Here is a 17,239-nt window from a genome sequence, read left to right on the forward strand (position 1 = left end):
GTCGAGAGTTACAGCGTTCAAGTCCTAGTAAAGCCAGTTATTTTTACATGGATTTGAATACTAGATCGTGGATACCGGTGTTCTTTGGTGGTTGGGATTCAATTAACCACACATCTTAGGAATGGTCGACCTGAGAATGTACAAGACTACACTTCATTTACACTCATAGATATCATCCTCATTCATCCTCTGAAGTATTATCTAAAACGGTAGTTACCGGAGGCTAAACAGGAAACAGAAAGAAAGAAAGGTAATTATGGAGCAGTGATTTCTCTTTTTATCCATGAAGTAACATTCTATCCGTTCCTGATATGATCTATAAATGCAATATTGCCAGTTAGAATAAAAAAATCTACTTACTGATCTTACATAAAATATATAAACAAGCAGAGTTCATAATTTTTCTAAAAAAAGAAACCTAAATGCATTTATAAAAAAAAAACCATATAAAATAAAAATGAATTATCATGTAAGGGAATATAAATTCCTACGTAATATTATAATGACTTTCAAAAGTTGTTTTTATTCATTTATTGGTTTTTGATTTTAGGGATCTTGTTCACACATGTATGTTGAGCATAGAGATACAAATGATCTGTTAAAAAAAATCCTTACAGAGTATATATGAATAAAATGAAAAAAATCTATCATCAAACACCAGGCATACAGTTAGCAATGAATGTGTTAAAATTATACTTTATACAATACAAAAAAATAACCAAATTGTATTTATTACAACCCAAACAAATCAAAAACATCTTATGAACACAATTTTTATTGTAAAAAATTGATGACATCTCAAACCAAAAACTTGATTAAATTCAGTTGAAGATTTCACAAATTTAAAATACTGTATTAATTAAATGAACAAACTATATACAACATAATTCCATTTAGTGAATTTTTAAAAAAATTGAATAATTATTTTTAAAATAATTTACTAAGCACAGATAGGTGCGATAATTATAAATATAAATTATAATATTTACAGAAAAATCAATTTAAATATGTACATGGTATTCTACATAAACATAAACATTTGTTTTTCAAAAAATCAGTTCTTTAAAGATATGGAAGGAATTCTTAAAAAGATAACAAAAATTTAAACCTGAGCTAAAGATCACAGACTAAAATCTTGGAGTACATATCTGTTTACATGATCCAACTGAGTTAAGTCTGACAATCATTAAATAAATTTATAGATTAACAACCAGCACAGTAAAATGATTTAACAAACACTCTATTACCAAATAATTTAGAATTTTTAAAAATAAAAGTAGGTATTATTATATAATATTTACAATTCACATTCATTTAAAATTGCTTATACAAATTATGAAATAATATTTATATTTTAAATACCTAATAATAAATCTGTATAATTCTAAAGATCAAGAGAGTTAATTGATAAAATGTAATGTACTACTAATTATGTTATATTAAAATATAATATAGATACAGATATGTGTACCATAGATACACATGCCTGTGAATAAAGAAAAAATATTTTCACACCATTAACTTCTCTGCATACACCTTTGGAATTGTGAAACCTTATATTGGAGAAGAAACTTATGGACCCTAGATATTCATTTGTGCTACTATGGCAGGTAAGAATCGGTAGGTAACACAGTCAAGAGATGAAAAGTTTAACGTAGTTTATAACAGTTAACATTTTTCAGATAACTTTTGTAAATTCTGATTCTTTTATTTCTACTCACTGGATTTTTGGTAATGTATTACTGTACTTTTTTTTATTACATTAAATGTATGTAATGAGAAACTTTATAATTTTACTGAAATACATTTTTTTTTATATCCAAGCCTGTTTATTAACTTTGATACCTATTTTAAACATTAGAATGATATGAGTAGTATGTATGATAAACCTTTTTTAATTTTCCATTTACCTAGATTTCTCATTACATGGAGCTGGTCTTGTACTAACAATACTATGAATACTGAGAAATGATAAAGTGGATGACAACTTTGTTATTAAATTATTGGTGAAAACTGGTAAGAATGGCAATAAGATGTAAAATCTAAATTCATTTAATGTTTTTAAGTTTCTAATGACAGAATTACCAAATGGGATCTTACAGACTGCATTTTGACTTTAGAAGAAAAAACTAAAACAAGATTACATTATGTAAAAGAGTAATGAATACTTGAATACAATGAAGAAACTATAATCTGTACTTTTAAAAAATGTTGCACTTCCAAAAATATGGATACTAAGGAAGATGAAGATGACATTTTATATATGAAGGACCTTGAAACAATTACCAATGATTCCTAGGATGAAGGTCCTTATGCAAACAAGAATGAAGAGACTGCTAAAAACAGTACTGAAATACTTTCCTTTAAATTCCTAATTGATTTAAAACTTTTTATTACTTATAATTTTTTTTTTTTTAATCTTTCCATCTAAAATTATTTTGAATAATATTAAACTGTAGAACTCATATATAACTTCACTAAATAACTGTATTCAATTAAGCTGCATAATATAGTTTATTACTTTTCAAATGTTTTGTTCAGCTTTTAAAAATAGATATTCAGTTTTCATCATTGAAGCTTATCATTATAGAATGGTTCTGTTTCCTTCAGAATAATGCACCATTTTCACTCAATTTTTAGAAATTTTTTACCAAACCAACTTTACTTGTTTAATACAGTTAACTTTTATAAAACTTTGATGGGTCAATTAATATAGAGCTTCTATCATACAGCCTGCCTCATCTGTTTTTTAGGAAAATTAAAATAAGGTTGGTAAGACTGATTTATAAAGTAAGAGGATGGGAATTATAAACAGGGGTTATTTTAAGCCACATTAATCAACCATTGAGGTAAAATGGTGGTGTATACAACACAAAATCATGTATATTAAGTTTTTCTTTTAAATTATAATCTCTTAAAAATGTAAACAGAAGAAATTTAAAGTGTGTTTTAATTTCTACAGTGAACAGAATTGTAACTCAATTCTTTACTGATGGATTAATTTTTTCTGCAGGCTATTTTGGATTACAAACCTACCAGAAAATCAAAAAATTGAGAACACATAATGTCATTCATGTGCAGGAATCAGTCCTAGAAGCTCTATTAAAAGCCATGTTCAAACATTCATACTATCCAAGTAATATTCCTCTGACTTTGAAACTGCACCCTTACAAAATAGGGATTATGCATGAACCTTGCCAACAATTATTATCTAGATATTTTCATTCATAAAATTTCTTATCTGAAAGAAATTAATCTCAAATTTCTAAAAAAAAACTTTTCATGAGTATCGTGGCTAATTTTTTATGTTAACAAGCATGTAAACAAATAAAAATCATTAATGCTGTGCTATAAACAAACTTGTCATAACTATCAAAGACCATTCAATCAAGGTAGAAAGCAAAAACTCAGCATGTCTAGCTAGACATGCTGAGTTTTTACTTAAGCATAAAATTTTTGTAGGCCCAGTATAAATTTTCGTAGACCCTAAAATTCTATTGACAGACATGAAGTAATTGTTATAGCTAATCATTACAGTGATTTTTTACATATTTTATGACCTCAGTTTAAAGAAACTGAAAACAATGATTAGCTGTAGAACTATGAATCACACTGCTAGACAAAGCATGATTATATTGCAAAATATGTTTCACATCCATCCTAGCTATTTTGCCAACATTCCTTGGCCAGCTCATTTCTCAGATCTTTCAGCCAATGTCTTCCTTCTACAGGAACACCTTAAACGTTTCCATAAGATCTCACACCATAGATTGATTAACTGAATAAGACAATTTACCACAAACCCTGATGTAAAAGACATTTTGTATCTTTCTACAAGAGTACATTGAGATAGAAGGAGGATATTGGCTGCATACAATTTTCTATATCTGGGTGAGGAAATCTACCAATTTTACTTTCTCTCTCTCTCTCTCGCTCTATATATATATATTAAAAGAGTAAAATTGGTAAAATGGAGATGAATGTAATGACAATGTAAGACAATAAATACTTTCAATTTATGGCATAAAAATAAAAATAATAAATCTAAATATATATGTATATAATAAAAATTTTAATTTAATGTAAATATGACAAAGAAATGACACATAAAAATAAAATGATTCTTCATTTTATATTTTTTAATATATATATGTTTAAGATAAAGGGCGAATTTATCACTTTGTGACTTATTATTTTTTTTTTTTTTATGCCATAAATTATAATCATTTATTGTCTTACATTGTCATTGCATTCAATTATAACTGTCTTTATATTCATGACCATTTTATATGTAGAATTCAATGCAGGACTCTAATATTCCTTGCTGTAAAAATTTTACCGATATACTTTACAATAACTTACAATTTAAAAAAGTAGGATTGTCTATTAATTTAATAAAACGTTTCTGTAAAGCTAGTTATATTAATTCAATGGATTTCAAAAGAAATACTCGGAAAATTTCATGAAACTAAAAAAGTACATCAACATCAGTAGGCATTAAAAAGAAATGAAACTCTGCTAAAAGTAAAATAATGTAATTTTATAATCCAGTACTTAATGATTAACAATTAAAACTGGAATTGATTTATACTTTTTTGAAAATTATTTTGTCAAGGTAAAGAATAATTGATTCGGGTAAACTAAAAATTCATATTTTTTTTTTTATTGGTTATTTTTTGTAATGTAATTCTCCATTATCATTTTATGCTATCTTTAAAGTCAAGTGAATGTTTGAACATAAATATTGAACTCTTATTTATTTTAAACATTTAATAAATCTTTGAATTTTAATCCTATACTGTTTCACCAATATTTGGTTCACCTCAGTTATTTTCAAAACATAATATATTCTTTTAAAAAATATTAAACTATATTACATTTATCAAATAAAACTTCTTTTTCTTAATAGTAATAGTTGTAATGAACAGTACGACAAAATGTAAAACACAACTTACTTCTAAATTACATTGAAATTATTCTTCCAAAAGAACTTTTAGAGATAATCAGCAGCTCCTAATTCAATGAACCTATTACTGATAATGCTGCTTATTTTAAAAGATTAGGAATCTTTCCTAATTTTTGTTTTAATAGTTGTGAAAGAATAATTTCCACATAATATCTGTAAGTGAATAATGTTAATTAACCCTAAAAGGACAATGTTAAAGGAACAAATTCTACAGCTTATTGTGGCACAATTGACATCAACATCACAGGTAATGCATGATTTATTACCTTTGTCATGAGTTATGAATCAGTACAATTTTTTGTACAAATACAATACACAAAAAAAAAATACTTAAGTGTGTTCCAGTAAATTATAAAATAGTAATGACAGATTGTAATTTTGTTAAATAATATACAACTAAAATATAAATAACCTATTTATATAAACTTTTTTCCATTGTTTTACTTTTCTTGCATTATATTAAAAATAAAAAATTAAATCTGACTGACTAGTTAATAAGATAGTATCAGTCACAATTAGATCAATTAGGAAGGAAATTGTGCGTATGCTCATAATACTATCCATTAATGAAAAAATTTGATATGGGCACTACATGACTTCCTTGTATGCCTATTAAATTATATATACATATTTTTTTAAAATGAAAAGTACATAAAATTTTATTTCATTAATAACTTCTGATATTTTTTCATGTGTTTTTTTTTTTGTTGTTGTTATTATTGAACTATTATTTATCATAATTTTGTTTTACAATCAATGGTTAATAATTATTATTAATAAATCAATATATTTAAATTAAAAAAAAAGTTAGAAAAAAGGAGATGACATCTGATTTGAACCGATGTGCCTTCCCCTGGAACTCTGGAACCAATGAAAATAAGTACCACTTATGGTATATCATTGAAAAGATCTCAATGATGGCTTATTATTTCAGTTAAGAAAAAGTCCAAAATCCAATTTTTTTTGGATTTTGGGCTTTTTTGGACACTTTTGGTTCAGTCGATTGCAATCAAAAGGGGAGGTGCACAACTAGAAGTTACAACAGTCCTAAATCCAAAATTTCAACATCCTACGCTAACTGTTTTTGAGTTATGCGAGATACATATGTACAGATGTCACGGCGAAACTAGTTAAAATGGATTCAGGGATGGCCAAAATGGATATTTCCGTTGAAATCTGAAAACTGAAATTTTTTGCAATCACCTTTATTTCATACAAGGAAGTAAAAACACTGGTATACTTATAAAAAAAAAATACTTTCTCAAAATAATTATGTGATACATTTGCTAAAATTACAATCTAAAATGAAGCATTAAAACAATTTATTTTTTTATTTAATTTTAAAATCAAGAATAACAAACTAAATGATAAAAATATTAAATCTCAAATTCAAAAAATCTCAGTATTCAAGATTTTTTTTGATTTATTTTGGTGAAACTAATCAACATTACTGAACAAGTAAAGTTAAATTAGTTTAAGTTAAGTTAAGTTTTAAAGTTAAATTATAAAAATTTGATAAATGCATTAAAAATTTATTTTTTTCTTTTATTTATTTATATATTAAAAAAAATAATTTTACTTACATTAAAAATGTAAATTCAATAGTTAGTTAGCCTGTCTGTTCTTACAAACACAATTCATTCATGTTTAATTGCTTAAACAGGACATGATATTTAACCCTGAGATCAAACATTAAATAAAAAAAAAACCAAACCACATTAATCATAACTGTGCATGTAATAATATAACAATGAAATATATTAACAGACAAAATGACATAACTTTTTTACTCTTTTATGAATTATTTTTTTTAACAGAACTGATATGGAACTAAGGCTAATTACAATACAGCAAAACTTATTTTTCTTACAATTAAAACAAAATAATAATCAAGTTTTATTATATTTACTATAGGTCCCAAACATACAATAAGATGCATATTAACACAATAAGAAGATCATTTAAATGAAATTTGATTTTACAAAAATTGTTTTATTATCATGTAGTCTGTTTGGTCGCAAACTCATGTAGAATGTCCCATGCCATTGCAACATCATTTCTTGTTATCCCCAAAGCTCTGATTACTGCTTCTTGTGCATAACCTAAAATAAACAACAGATATTACAATATACTCTGAACAGAAAGTAAACAAATACTGTCAAAGAACTGTACAGAATATTGTGCACGAGTTGTAATAAACAATTAATGATGAAAATACTTTGATTCACTGAATAAATCAGAAAGTGAGTGGGCTTTTGTCAAAAAAAAGCTGAATTTGATTAATTTAAATTGGGTTCATGTACTCTATGTATCATCTATTAAACAAAAAATTTCATTGCATCACTATTTTCTTTTGTTATAGTAATTCTTTCAAAGTATCATATGAAAAAGTAATTTATGCAGATTAGTTCTAACTCTACATATCTACTTCAGACAGATCATTTTCATGATCTGTTCACAGAATTTTAATGAAATTTATACTAAAACAGTTTTCTCTGTATTTCCAGAAAACCTGTGGTCTCCAATCATCACAATATGCTCTTTAGTATAATGTTTTATTGTATTTTAATGCTGTAATATATTTTACACATCAGTAAAATCTACAAATTGCAAATTTTTTTTATCTCTGACCTTTTCGGATCAATGACACAAACTGAATAAGACTGACTGTGGGTTTTGGTGATCCATGAAACAAAAAATGGATAAAATTTCAATTTGTAAGCAACTAACTTGTAAAAAGTACTATGAACTTCCTAAACACTAATTTATACAGGATACGTCTGAGGGCTATAAAGTTAATTCAAAACCAGGCACCAACAACATAACTTTTATATTTAAAAGTTTTCAATTTCTAATATTAGAAAACTATAAATAAAAAATCAAATAGTTATATGTTACCTTATCATCTGCAATAAAATATTTTCTTCTTCTTTGAAACTATCATAAATTATTACATCCATGGAGTTACAAGTTTTCATATACTTTAAATAAAAGCCTTGTTAGATAAAAGAAACTATAATGGAATTTTAATTGGTGAATTATGAGTGTGCTAAACTTTATTTTATCCTTATTGGAAATATTAATTGGGCAAAGGTCAAACTAATTTTTAAATTGCAGTTGGTCAAAATTTCCTAAATGATTAATCTTGCTAATCCCTAAATGATTATATGTATAAGTCATTTTTATTAATAAAAAATCTAGGTTTTGTAATTGGCTAGTATATGCCAATGGCTGGTATATGTTTTCAGTTCTGACATTACTAAAAGGAGTTACATACTGTGATTGTATTCTGATTCATTCTTCTGATAGGTTAAAAAAATGAGGAATTGTGATTGGTTGCAATTTAGTGCATTATAATTTGTCAATTCCTTTCACTGCTGTGACTGTGGTAAATATGCTATTTTGATTCTTCAGATGTATCCATAATTGTGCTTAATTAAAAAGATGTGGAATTCTGTCAGTGTATTTGACAGTAACCAGTGTAATCTTTTTTTTTTCTAATGAATCAGTGTTGGATTATTTGCAAGAGTTCTGAGTTAGAGGAACGAAACTTAATTTTGGAATCTTTGATGCACTAAGTGTGAAGAAATTCATTAACGTTTACCAGTTTCAGTTTTGAAGATCAGAATGATTTAATGTGGTTGGATCACAAATTATTTTGTTAACATTTATTAATTTGCTGTTATAAAAAAACAGAATTTCAATATATTTTTTAAAAACCTACATGATTTTTTGAAAATAATGATTGCTAGTGTCTTAATTTTTTTTTTAATTTATAGATATTTGTTATTCATGGCCAATGTAGGTGTCCCATAATGATGGGAACATTTTATTTGTAATTTGGAGGGACATGAGTAATGTTATATACCTGTATGTTACTGTTCTAGAAAGCCAATACACGCAAGTTTTTTTGTCATTATTTGTTGCAGGTGTCTAACTTGATAATATCATGAACCTCAAGAGAAATTGCTTAAGTTTTAGAAGTGTACTTTGCTTCTCAAGACTCGATCATCGCAGCACAAAGGAAATTCAGACAACACTTCAACGAACATGATGCACCATCATGGAAAATGATCCTCCATGCAGTGAGGAACTTTCAAGAAACAGGAAATGCCAACAAAAAAAGGTCCTCCTGAACAGCCTCAACAGTCTCATTCCCATGTCATAATTCAACGTGTTGCAAACTCCATGCAGCAAAATCCAAACAAGTCTACCCTTGATTGTCTGAGGAAGTGAATGTTTCCTGTAACAGCATCCACAGGATTATGAGACAAGACCTGAACCTGTATCCGTATAAGATACAGCACAGAATTTGCTTCCGTCAGATAGGCTTAGTCAGAAAACATTGTGTGATATGCTCTTGGATAAGTGCAACAAGGACGAAACATTTCTTGAGCACTTAATCTCATCAGATGAGGCCCATTTTCACTTATCTGATTACATTAATATGCAAAATTGTAGGTTTTGGGGGTTCAAAAAAACCCTCACAATGTACACAAAAAACCTCTGCATAGTGTCAAAGTTACCATTTGGTGTGCCGTGACTCATGCATGTGTCATCGGTCCATACTTTTTCAACGACAGACATGGTTCTGCCATTACTGTTAATAATGAGCGATATAATCACAAGCTCAATATTTTCTCATTCTTAGAACATCGCGGTCTGTTAGAAATGTGGATACAACATGACAGCGCTACCTGTCACACAGCATGACATCCTATAGCAACTCTCCGCCAACATTTCCCAGGGCACCTTATTTCACTTTGGTGACATCAAAGCTAGATCACCAGATCTATCACCAGCAGACTACTTCCTTTGGGCTTACCTGAAGGAAAGAGTATGTCAACAAACCATGAACAATTGATGTACTAAAGGAAGAAATCAGAAGGGAAATTGCAGTTGACACACTCCTCGCACCATTCTGCAGCTTAAGGATAGAGCCCATGAATGTTCTTGTAATGGTGGCCACCTGAAGGTTGTGATTTTCAAAACTTAATGTAGTATGCAAAACTCCTGTATGTCACGTATGTATTCACCACAGCTTGCATTAAAACTTATTATTGCAACTCCAGATATCTGTATTTAAAATGTGTCCCATCATTATGGGACATTCTGTATAAATCTTTACAGAATGTTCATTTTAACTTTGACTTTCCATAGTGACAAACTTCTTTTCATGTAAATAACACATGTTGATTAAGTCCATATGTGGTTGCATGTTTGTAATTCATTAAACAAAAATTTCTATTTCTAAATAATATTCTGAAGACTTTTGTTTCTAGGCCATTCAATAGATTTATTTTTTATTGTTTTCTCCTCAGACATTTTATTTAGAAAAGAATTTGAAAAACCCATTGGTGTACAGTAGTAGTATCCCCCTATTCATCACCAGAGAGGTCTAGTGTTTCTGGAAAAAATGCTTATGATATTGATAATACAGTAAGTTTATTTTTGACAGCAGATAAACCTTCTACAATTAACAATCATTCTGTATTGTACTTTATTTTAATTTTCACTTTTTTAGTCAATTATAGAGAAAATTTAGCAACAAAATTAGTGCGATGTATTAGTTATAGAATACAATCAAATGATGACTGATTTTGATGTAATGATATAGCAGTTTTAATTATGGAACAATTAAACTCATGGAGAAGTAACTAAAAAAAAAAAAATCACAAAATTTTTATGATTACCTTCAGATGTAAGGCGTGCTATATGGTCCATATTCAAGTTTTCATAAGGAGGTGCTGTAGGTGGTTCAGGAGAAGGTGAAGGTGAAGCCACACCCCCGCCCCGCAGGGGATGGCTGTGATTGCTTGTGGATGAAGACTGTGATTCAACAGATGAACCTCGTGATGGTACAGGGTGAGTGCACACAGTTATAACTGCCTCTAACCTAGAAACATTATTATGTATACATTACTTTTAAGATTGTATTAAGGCATTATAGAAATAACTTTTTTGTTACATTAGGGCTTTGCAGTGAGGCTTTGTATGTTAGCACTAAATAGATTAATCCAGCCTTTGAGCTGATTACTGTGCATAAACAATGTAATTTTTTTTTTTAATTTACACTATAGCTGTTAAAAAAATAATATTACATTAAAGAATAATTTCATCAAATTTATTTACTTCTTTTTCTTTTATGACCATGTTTCAAATTGCAATTAGTGCTGTGATAATTTTGTGCAAAAATATTAATGTTATGCCAAAAAAACAATGCCAGCAGCATTCAGTGAAATTGCAGCCATCATTTTTTCACTTTGATTATCTACAAGAGCAAATTAATTAAATATTGATCAATGGCATTTACCCTTATTTCAGCCATGCAACTTCCAGAAAGCATCTTCATGAGATGTCCCGGTGTTGCAGAACCACCAGATCATAAGTATAATCAGTTTATTGTCAATCCTAGGACCAAACTTTTACTAAAGTTACTTAGCAATTAATGAATATAAAAAAAGTAATAACTTTTACTCATTTTATTAGCTAATAATAATTGTTAAAAAATAATAATTACCTTTTTTCAGGTACAGGAGATTTTACTGGAGTCACTGCAGAAATGACAGGTTGCTCAACACTCATTGTAGGACAGTACACTGGTTTTAACATACTTGTATTTCCTGAAAATAGATGATAAAATAGATTGATGTAAATTCAACAAGACAAAACTCTGTCAATGAATTTTAAATTAATACTAATTAAAAAAAAAAAATTTATCTGTATCACCCTGTTCAATGTATAAATATATGCTCAAATACATTTCTATAGTGCTTCTGAATTATGAATCATTTTTTTGTAATCTTTTATATTTAATATATAACCTTAACATTATTTCTAATGTCTGTATTTAAATAATCTGTATTGACTTTGATCACATTTATTTTTTACTTGCTTTTCTTTAACTCACAATGTTATTTTTTTCATGTTTGTCCTCAAATCTTGCATCCTTAATTTAAATTTTAGACAGTTACTAAGCTTGGATGACAATACAATATTCAACTATTACTTTTGTGAACATCCCCCCATACAGTGGTAAATTAAGGGTGAGGGTGTAAAAAATTACAAAATGGCTATGTGATGTTTCAATATATGATGTTACCTTTTGAAATCCAAATTAACCTACTAATTAAACTCATGCACTGCATGATAATAATTTAATTAACGTGTAATTAAAAAGTATAAAGCAAGTTTATAAAAATTTTGGTTAATATTATTATCTTATAATTTGTTTTTATATTTATAATTTCAGACATCAGAATAAAAGATTTATTTTATTTATCTGATTAATGTGTTATCAAGTTTTCTAGATTTTCCTGTGTGAGTCCATGCATTGTTGTTTTTCAGATATTGTATCACACCAGGGGGGCTGGATTTCTTGAAATTCTGCTCCGTGAATCTTGTACATGAGGGCAATGATTTTCATAATGATCGAATCAACTTTTGGTTCTATTATTCTACTAATATGAAGGTTCCCTTCTATAACTTTTTTTTCAAATGAACATCTGTAAATTTGTTTTATCAGATGTTTCATATTGCCTATACAACCTACCAAATTGTAATTTTTCTACCATCAGGTAATCAATAAATGTGGTCATTTTTGCACTAACAAATCTCTGAAAGGACCATTTTGATAGCATACCTTGATCAACTGATTTTAACAGTAATCATTTAACAGTGATCAATTGTGTTTCTCTTAATTTAATCTATGTTTGGATTAGAAATTTTATTTTTTTTTATAATTTTTTTATTGCTTTTACAGATTTACAGTATCACCAATAAAATTTTTTCAAACAGAAAGTGATTATGTGCATATGACAACATTTACCATAGAGAAACAAATAATTAAAGAAGAGAATATCATGTAAACACAACCAATCAAGTAGCAGTGTTATATTCTACATTTACTGCATCAGAATATGTTATTAAATCAACCAAACATAAAATAGAGATCACAAGGGCACATGGCAGAATTCAAATTAGACTATAGAATTTATTATAAAAAAAAAAACTTGCCTTTGTAGAGTTAAATATTATGAACCGTCAATGGAAAATATTAAATTTCATATTATATTTAATCCTTGTACTTTTCTAAGTAATTTCTCTGAGTTTAAAAAAAATACTAAATATTACAAAAAAATTTCCTATTTTCACCTGTTTTTCTGGATAGACAATTTCAATGTTTCTTAATTTCATTTAAAGGATATGCATACAAAAAAATTGCTATTAAATATACTTAAGAACTGAGTTTGTCTGTCATTTAAGAATTATAAAATAACTTTTCAGTGGTGGTTTCAATTTAGGGGGGGTCGTTATAAAGGACAGTTCTTTTAACTTGGAAGAGTCACTATTTTGGCTGTCAGTAAAGAAAATCTTTTTTCACTTCCTGATCTTCAACAAAGAAAAACCAGAATACAATTTTGTTACTCCAAACAATATGCATGCAATTAATAGTGGAATAACAACTACTTGTTTAACAATATAATCATAGTATGTCATAGTACGTACATAATTTCATAATTTCAGTTAATAATGATGATGAAAAAAGGGATTTGGAAGTAAGAATTTCCATTGAAATTGGTGGCAATATAGGTTGTCTCTTAGAAAAAATACAGTTACTTCATTTAACCACAGTGCACAGTTTACACTGTGAACAATCTGTAATCCTGTGTATAGCCATTTCACTGTGGAGCATTGTAAAGACCTATACTGTTCTGAATTTTTTTTTCACGGCAACAAACACTTTCATGTTATCATCGCAGACATAATGAATGTATTTGTTTTAAAAAGTCTGATGTGGGCATCACATAACTTCCTTGTATGCCTATTAAATTACATAATACATATTTTTACACCTGTTTGGACCGCATAAGGATGTTTTGCGATCCACAGATTTAATTTCCACAGACTTAGAGTGGTGCAAAAGTGGCTTCATGACCAACCAAAAACCTCTTCTTGGAAGGAATACACAGGCTTGTGAATCACTGGACAACGGGCATTTACAAAGGACTGTAAAAAAATTATGTACATGTTGAATCCCTCTACCTTTGAGTAAATAAATCGTAGAACAAAAAGTCTAAATAATTTTTGACTCACGATCATAATAAATTTTTCCTTATCCAATTTAGTGATTTGATTCTGATGAATTCTCTAACATAAATGGACTTATATTAAAATGGTACAGGTTTAAGAATTTAAAAAAGTCATTACCGGGTAAGATAACTGCATTCTCATAGTTAGGTTCCTCTGAGATATTAGCTAATTCAGCAAACTGTACATTTGATCCACCACTAGATGGTGATTCATTCGGAGGGAACTGAGGAGTTGTACTGGATTTTGATGGTAAATTAGTAACTGGTGTTGAAGCTAAACTCGGACATGACTGATGTCTGATATGAGTCGTTTTGTTCATTCCAGGTTGCATTTGTAGAACATCATACCTTGCATCCCCCACAACTGTAATAAAAAAAATTAAGATAATTATTAATTACTATACTAAATAAATCTAGTAATTATCCATAAAAGATAAAAAATTATAACAAAAATTGAATTTCTAACTTGTAACATAATAAATATGAACAGGTACGAGGGTTATTTTTTTTTCAGTCTGATTGGTCACAAAACCACAGTGAAAATAAACAATGTTTTATTTGTAACAAGTACTTACATAGTTACGCTATTTCTCTACATAGTCGCCACTCCGATTTAGACATTTGTCATAGCGTGATACCAACTTTCCAATACCCTCATCATAGAACAGAGCCACCTGTGTTTTCAGCTGTGTTTCTACGCTGGTCTGCAGCTCGATATCTGTGCAAAAATGTTGTCCTCCTAGTCAGCATTTCATGTGAGCAAAGAGGTGAAAATCGGATGGAGCCAAGTCCAACCTGTATGGTGGGTGATCAAACACTTCCCAACAAAAACGCTGCAGGAGCTTCTTTGTTACAGCTGCAGTGTGCGGCCGAGCATTGTCATGGAGAAAGACAATGCCTGATGACAACATTCCTCTCCTTTTATTCTGAATTGTCCTTCATAGACGTTGAAGAGTCACGCACTATGAGGCTGCAGTGATGGTCATGCCACGTTCCATGAATTCCACCAAGAGAACTCCATTCCGGTCCCAGAACACAGTAGCCATACACTTTCTGTTGGAGAAGGTTCGCTTGAACTTCTTTGGTTTACTAGGAGAATGCATCCACTGTTTGGATTGTTCTTTTGTTTCTTCAGTTTTGAAATTGACCCATGTCTCATCCCCTGTGACAATTTTGTTTAAAAAATCTTCTCCTTCATTGTGGTAGCGCTGGAGAAAACGTTAGGGAGGCGTCCATTCTCATTGTTTTGCGTTGGTCGGACTGCTATTACTCTACAAAGTTAGAGAATAAACAAATTTATGCTGCAGTAACACTTCCCTCATAATTAACAGGTAGCAACTGATTTAGTATAATATTTACTGCAAAGACACACACTTATCATTTAAACAGGAATTAGCCGGAGTCCTTAACCTTGTCAACTCTTCATCTTGGGTCAGCGTAAAAGCATTAGGATTGTGCAATGAGTGCAAAAAGAAGATTCTATTACACAAAGTGCAATATAAAATTGTATTTTTAAAGGACTTTTAAATTAAAGGATTTTTTTAAATTTTTTATTATATAAAGCTAAATTTGAAGCAGAAATCTCAAATCTAGTATAATATAAAGATATATTCTTATTATATATATTTTTTTTTTTTAACAAAACTGATAATAAATTCATAGGTATTGATAATTTTTTATTGTCACATGTAACACTTTAAACGTGACAACATAGGTTTTTCATAAATGAAATTACATCAATGTTTTTTTTTTCATTAGTTTTTAATATTATAATTTTAGACTACACTAAAACAAATCAATTAAAATTTGAAAAAAAAATGATTTAGCTCAAGAAAATTTTCAGTGAATGTTTGTTAATTGGTTGGAAAGAAGAGAAATGTCTATTATAAGTAATTTTTTTATTCTGATTGATGCATAAAGATACATTAAACAGATCATATTACAAAAGGGTATGCTATTCCATGATAAAAAGGAACTTTGCATGACTAGATCAAAGGAAACTATGGAAAAAGCTTGACCAGAGCAGCATCACAGAATAGATGATTAATTATAAAATAATAAATAGATATGTTTAAAACCATATCAATTATTTAAAATGTAAAACATGATGTATGAATATAATCTGTCACATCAATTTTTGTTGTAAAATTAGATTGTTCATTATATGAATCATAATACGATTTATCTTATTTCATTTATTTCCTCCTAGAATATTATTTCAAACATCACCATATATATCATATTTACAATCTAGCAAACACTTTTCACCTACAAAAAATTTAAAATAAATTCAGCTTTTAAAATGCCTTCAATTTATACATTTTCTTATAAGTTGAAGTTCTTATAATTAAGTTCATTTAATAAATTAATCTGCATGATAATCTATATACTTACTCTAAGTCAGATTATTAGATGATTTTCACCATTTTCTTGCTTGAATATCACTTAACAAAAAGTTAGGAAGAAAAATTAATTTCAAAATGTTTCATTACTTTTTGTTTAAAACACTAGTCAATATAGTTAATATTTTTCTACTAAATATTAATACCATGAAAGTCTGCCATATTGTTGGTTTTCATCATTATTATTTGAATTGTAACAAGAGTAGACAGAAACATAAGATAAGCAAACAATTTTTTTTTAAATTTCAATGACTGGGTCATTAAGTTAACATCCATATCACAAGACTTGGTGAATGAGACTGCTATGCCTTCTGGTTTTGACTTTGATTAAGTTTCATCAGAAAAATCTGACTAAGAAACATATCTGTTTTGGGGGTAAGCCATGATACGGGCAAAGAAAATTATACACCTACTGCATGATAATTGTAAATCATGATTGACAAGTAATATTTTTTAATACAAACCAATATTAGAAGTATCAGGATCAGAATCTTGAATAGTTTCTGGAAGAGACTGTGTACTTCGAGGGGGTGGTGGTGCATCTTCTTTTGGAACCATTAACTGATTACAGCTGTAACAGATAACAAATCAAAATAAATATGTTTATCAAATTATTATTTTAATTCAGCTTTCTTTCCCTTCTTATCTTACACATCAAAAAAACTGGGCTGAAAATCTACTTCCAGTCCGTGGGCATTTTACTGGATGAATTTTTTTTATTCTGCTTGGAATGACCAACAAATAAGTCACTTAAACATCATCAGATCCCACCAAACTTG

The 17,239-nt window shown here is 28.6% G+C and overlaps 1 protein-coding gene across 3 annotated transcripts in view; it reads right to left on the bottom strand.

The window, feature by feature from the left end:
• Positions 1–514: 514 nt before the first annotated feature.
• The window catches only part of Cbl (E3 ubiquitin-protein ligase CBL), a 246,952-nt gene continuing 230,227 nt past the window's right edge, over positions 515–17,239 (bottom strand). For 2 of the 3 annotated variants that reach the window (XM_075356510.1, XM_075356508.1), the window contains exons 9-13: positions 16,925–17,031; positions 14,177–14,422; positions 11,487–11,589; positions 10,660–10,862; positions 515–7,068 (exon numbers count right to left, since the gene is read on the bottom strand). In XM_075356510.1, coding sequence (XP_075212625.1) covers positions 6,965–7,068; positions 10,660–10,862; positions 11,487–11,589; positions 14,177–14,422; positions 16,925–17,031 — 763 coding nt within the window. In that variant the 3' untranslated portion in view covers positions 515–6,964. The remainder of the gene's footprint in view (positions 7,069–10,659; positions 10,863–11,486; positions 11,590–14,176; positions 14,423–16,924; positions 17,032–17,239) is intronic. The other variant, XM_075356511.1, reaches the window with a different exon arrangement.

This window comes from Lycorma delicatula, chromosome 2 (genome assembly GCF_047948215.1).
Source record: "Lycorma delicatula isolate Av1 chromosome 2, ASM4794821v1, whole genome shotgun sequence".
NCBI classification, from domain to species: Eukaryota; Metazoa; Arthropoda; class Insecta; order Hemiptera; family Fulgoridae; genus Lycorma; species Lycorma delicatula.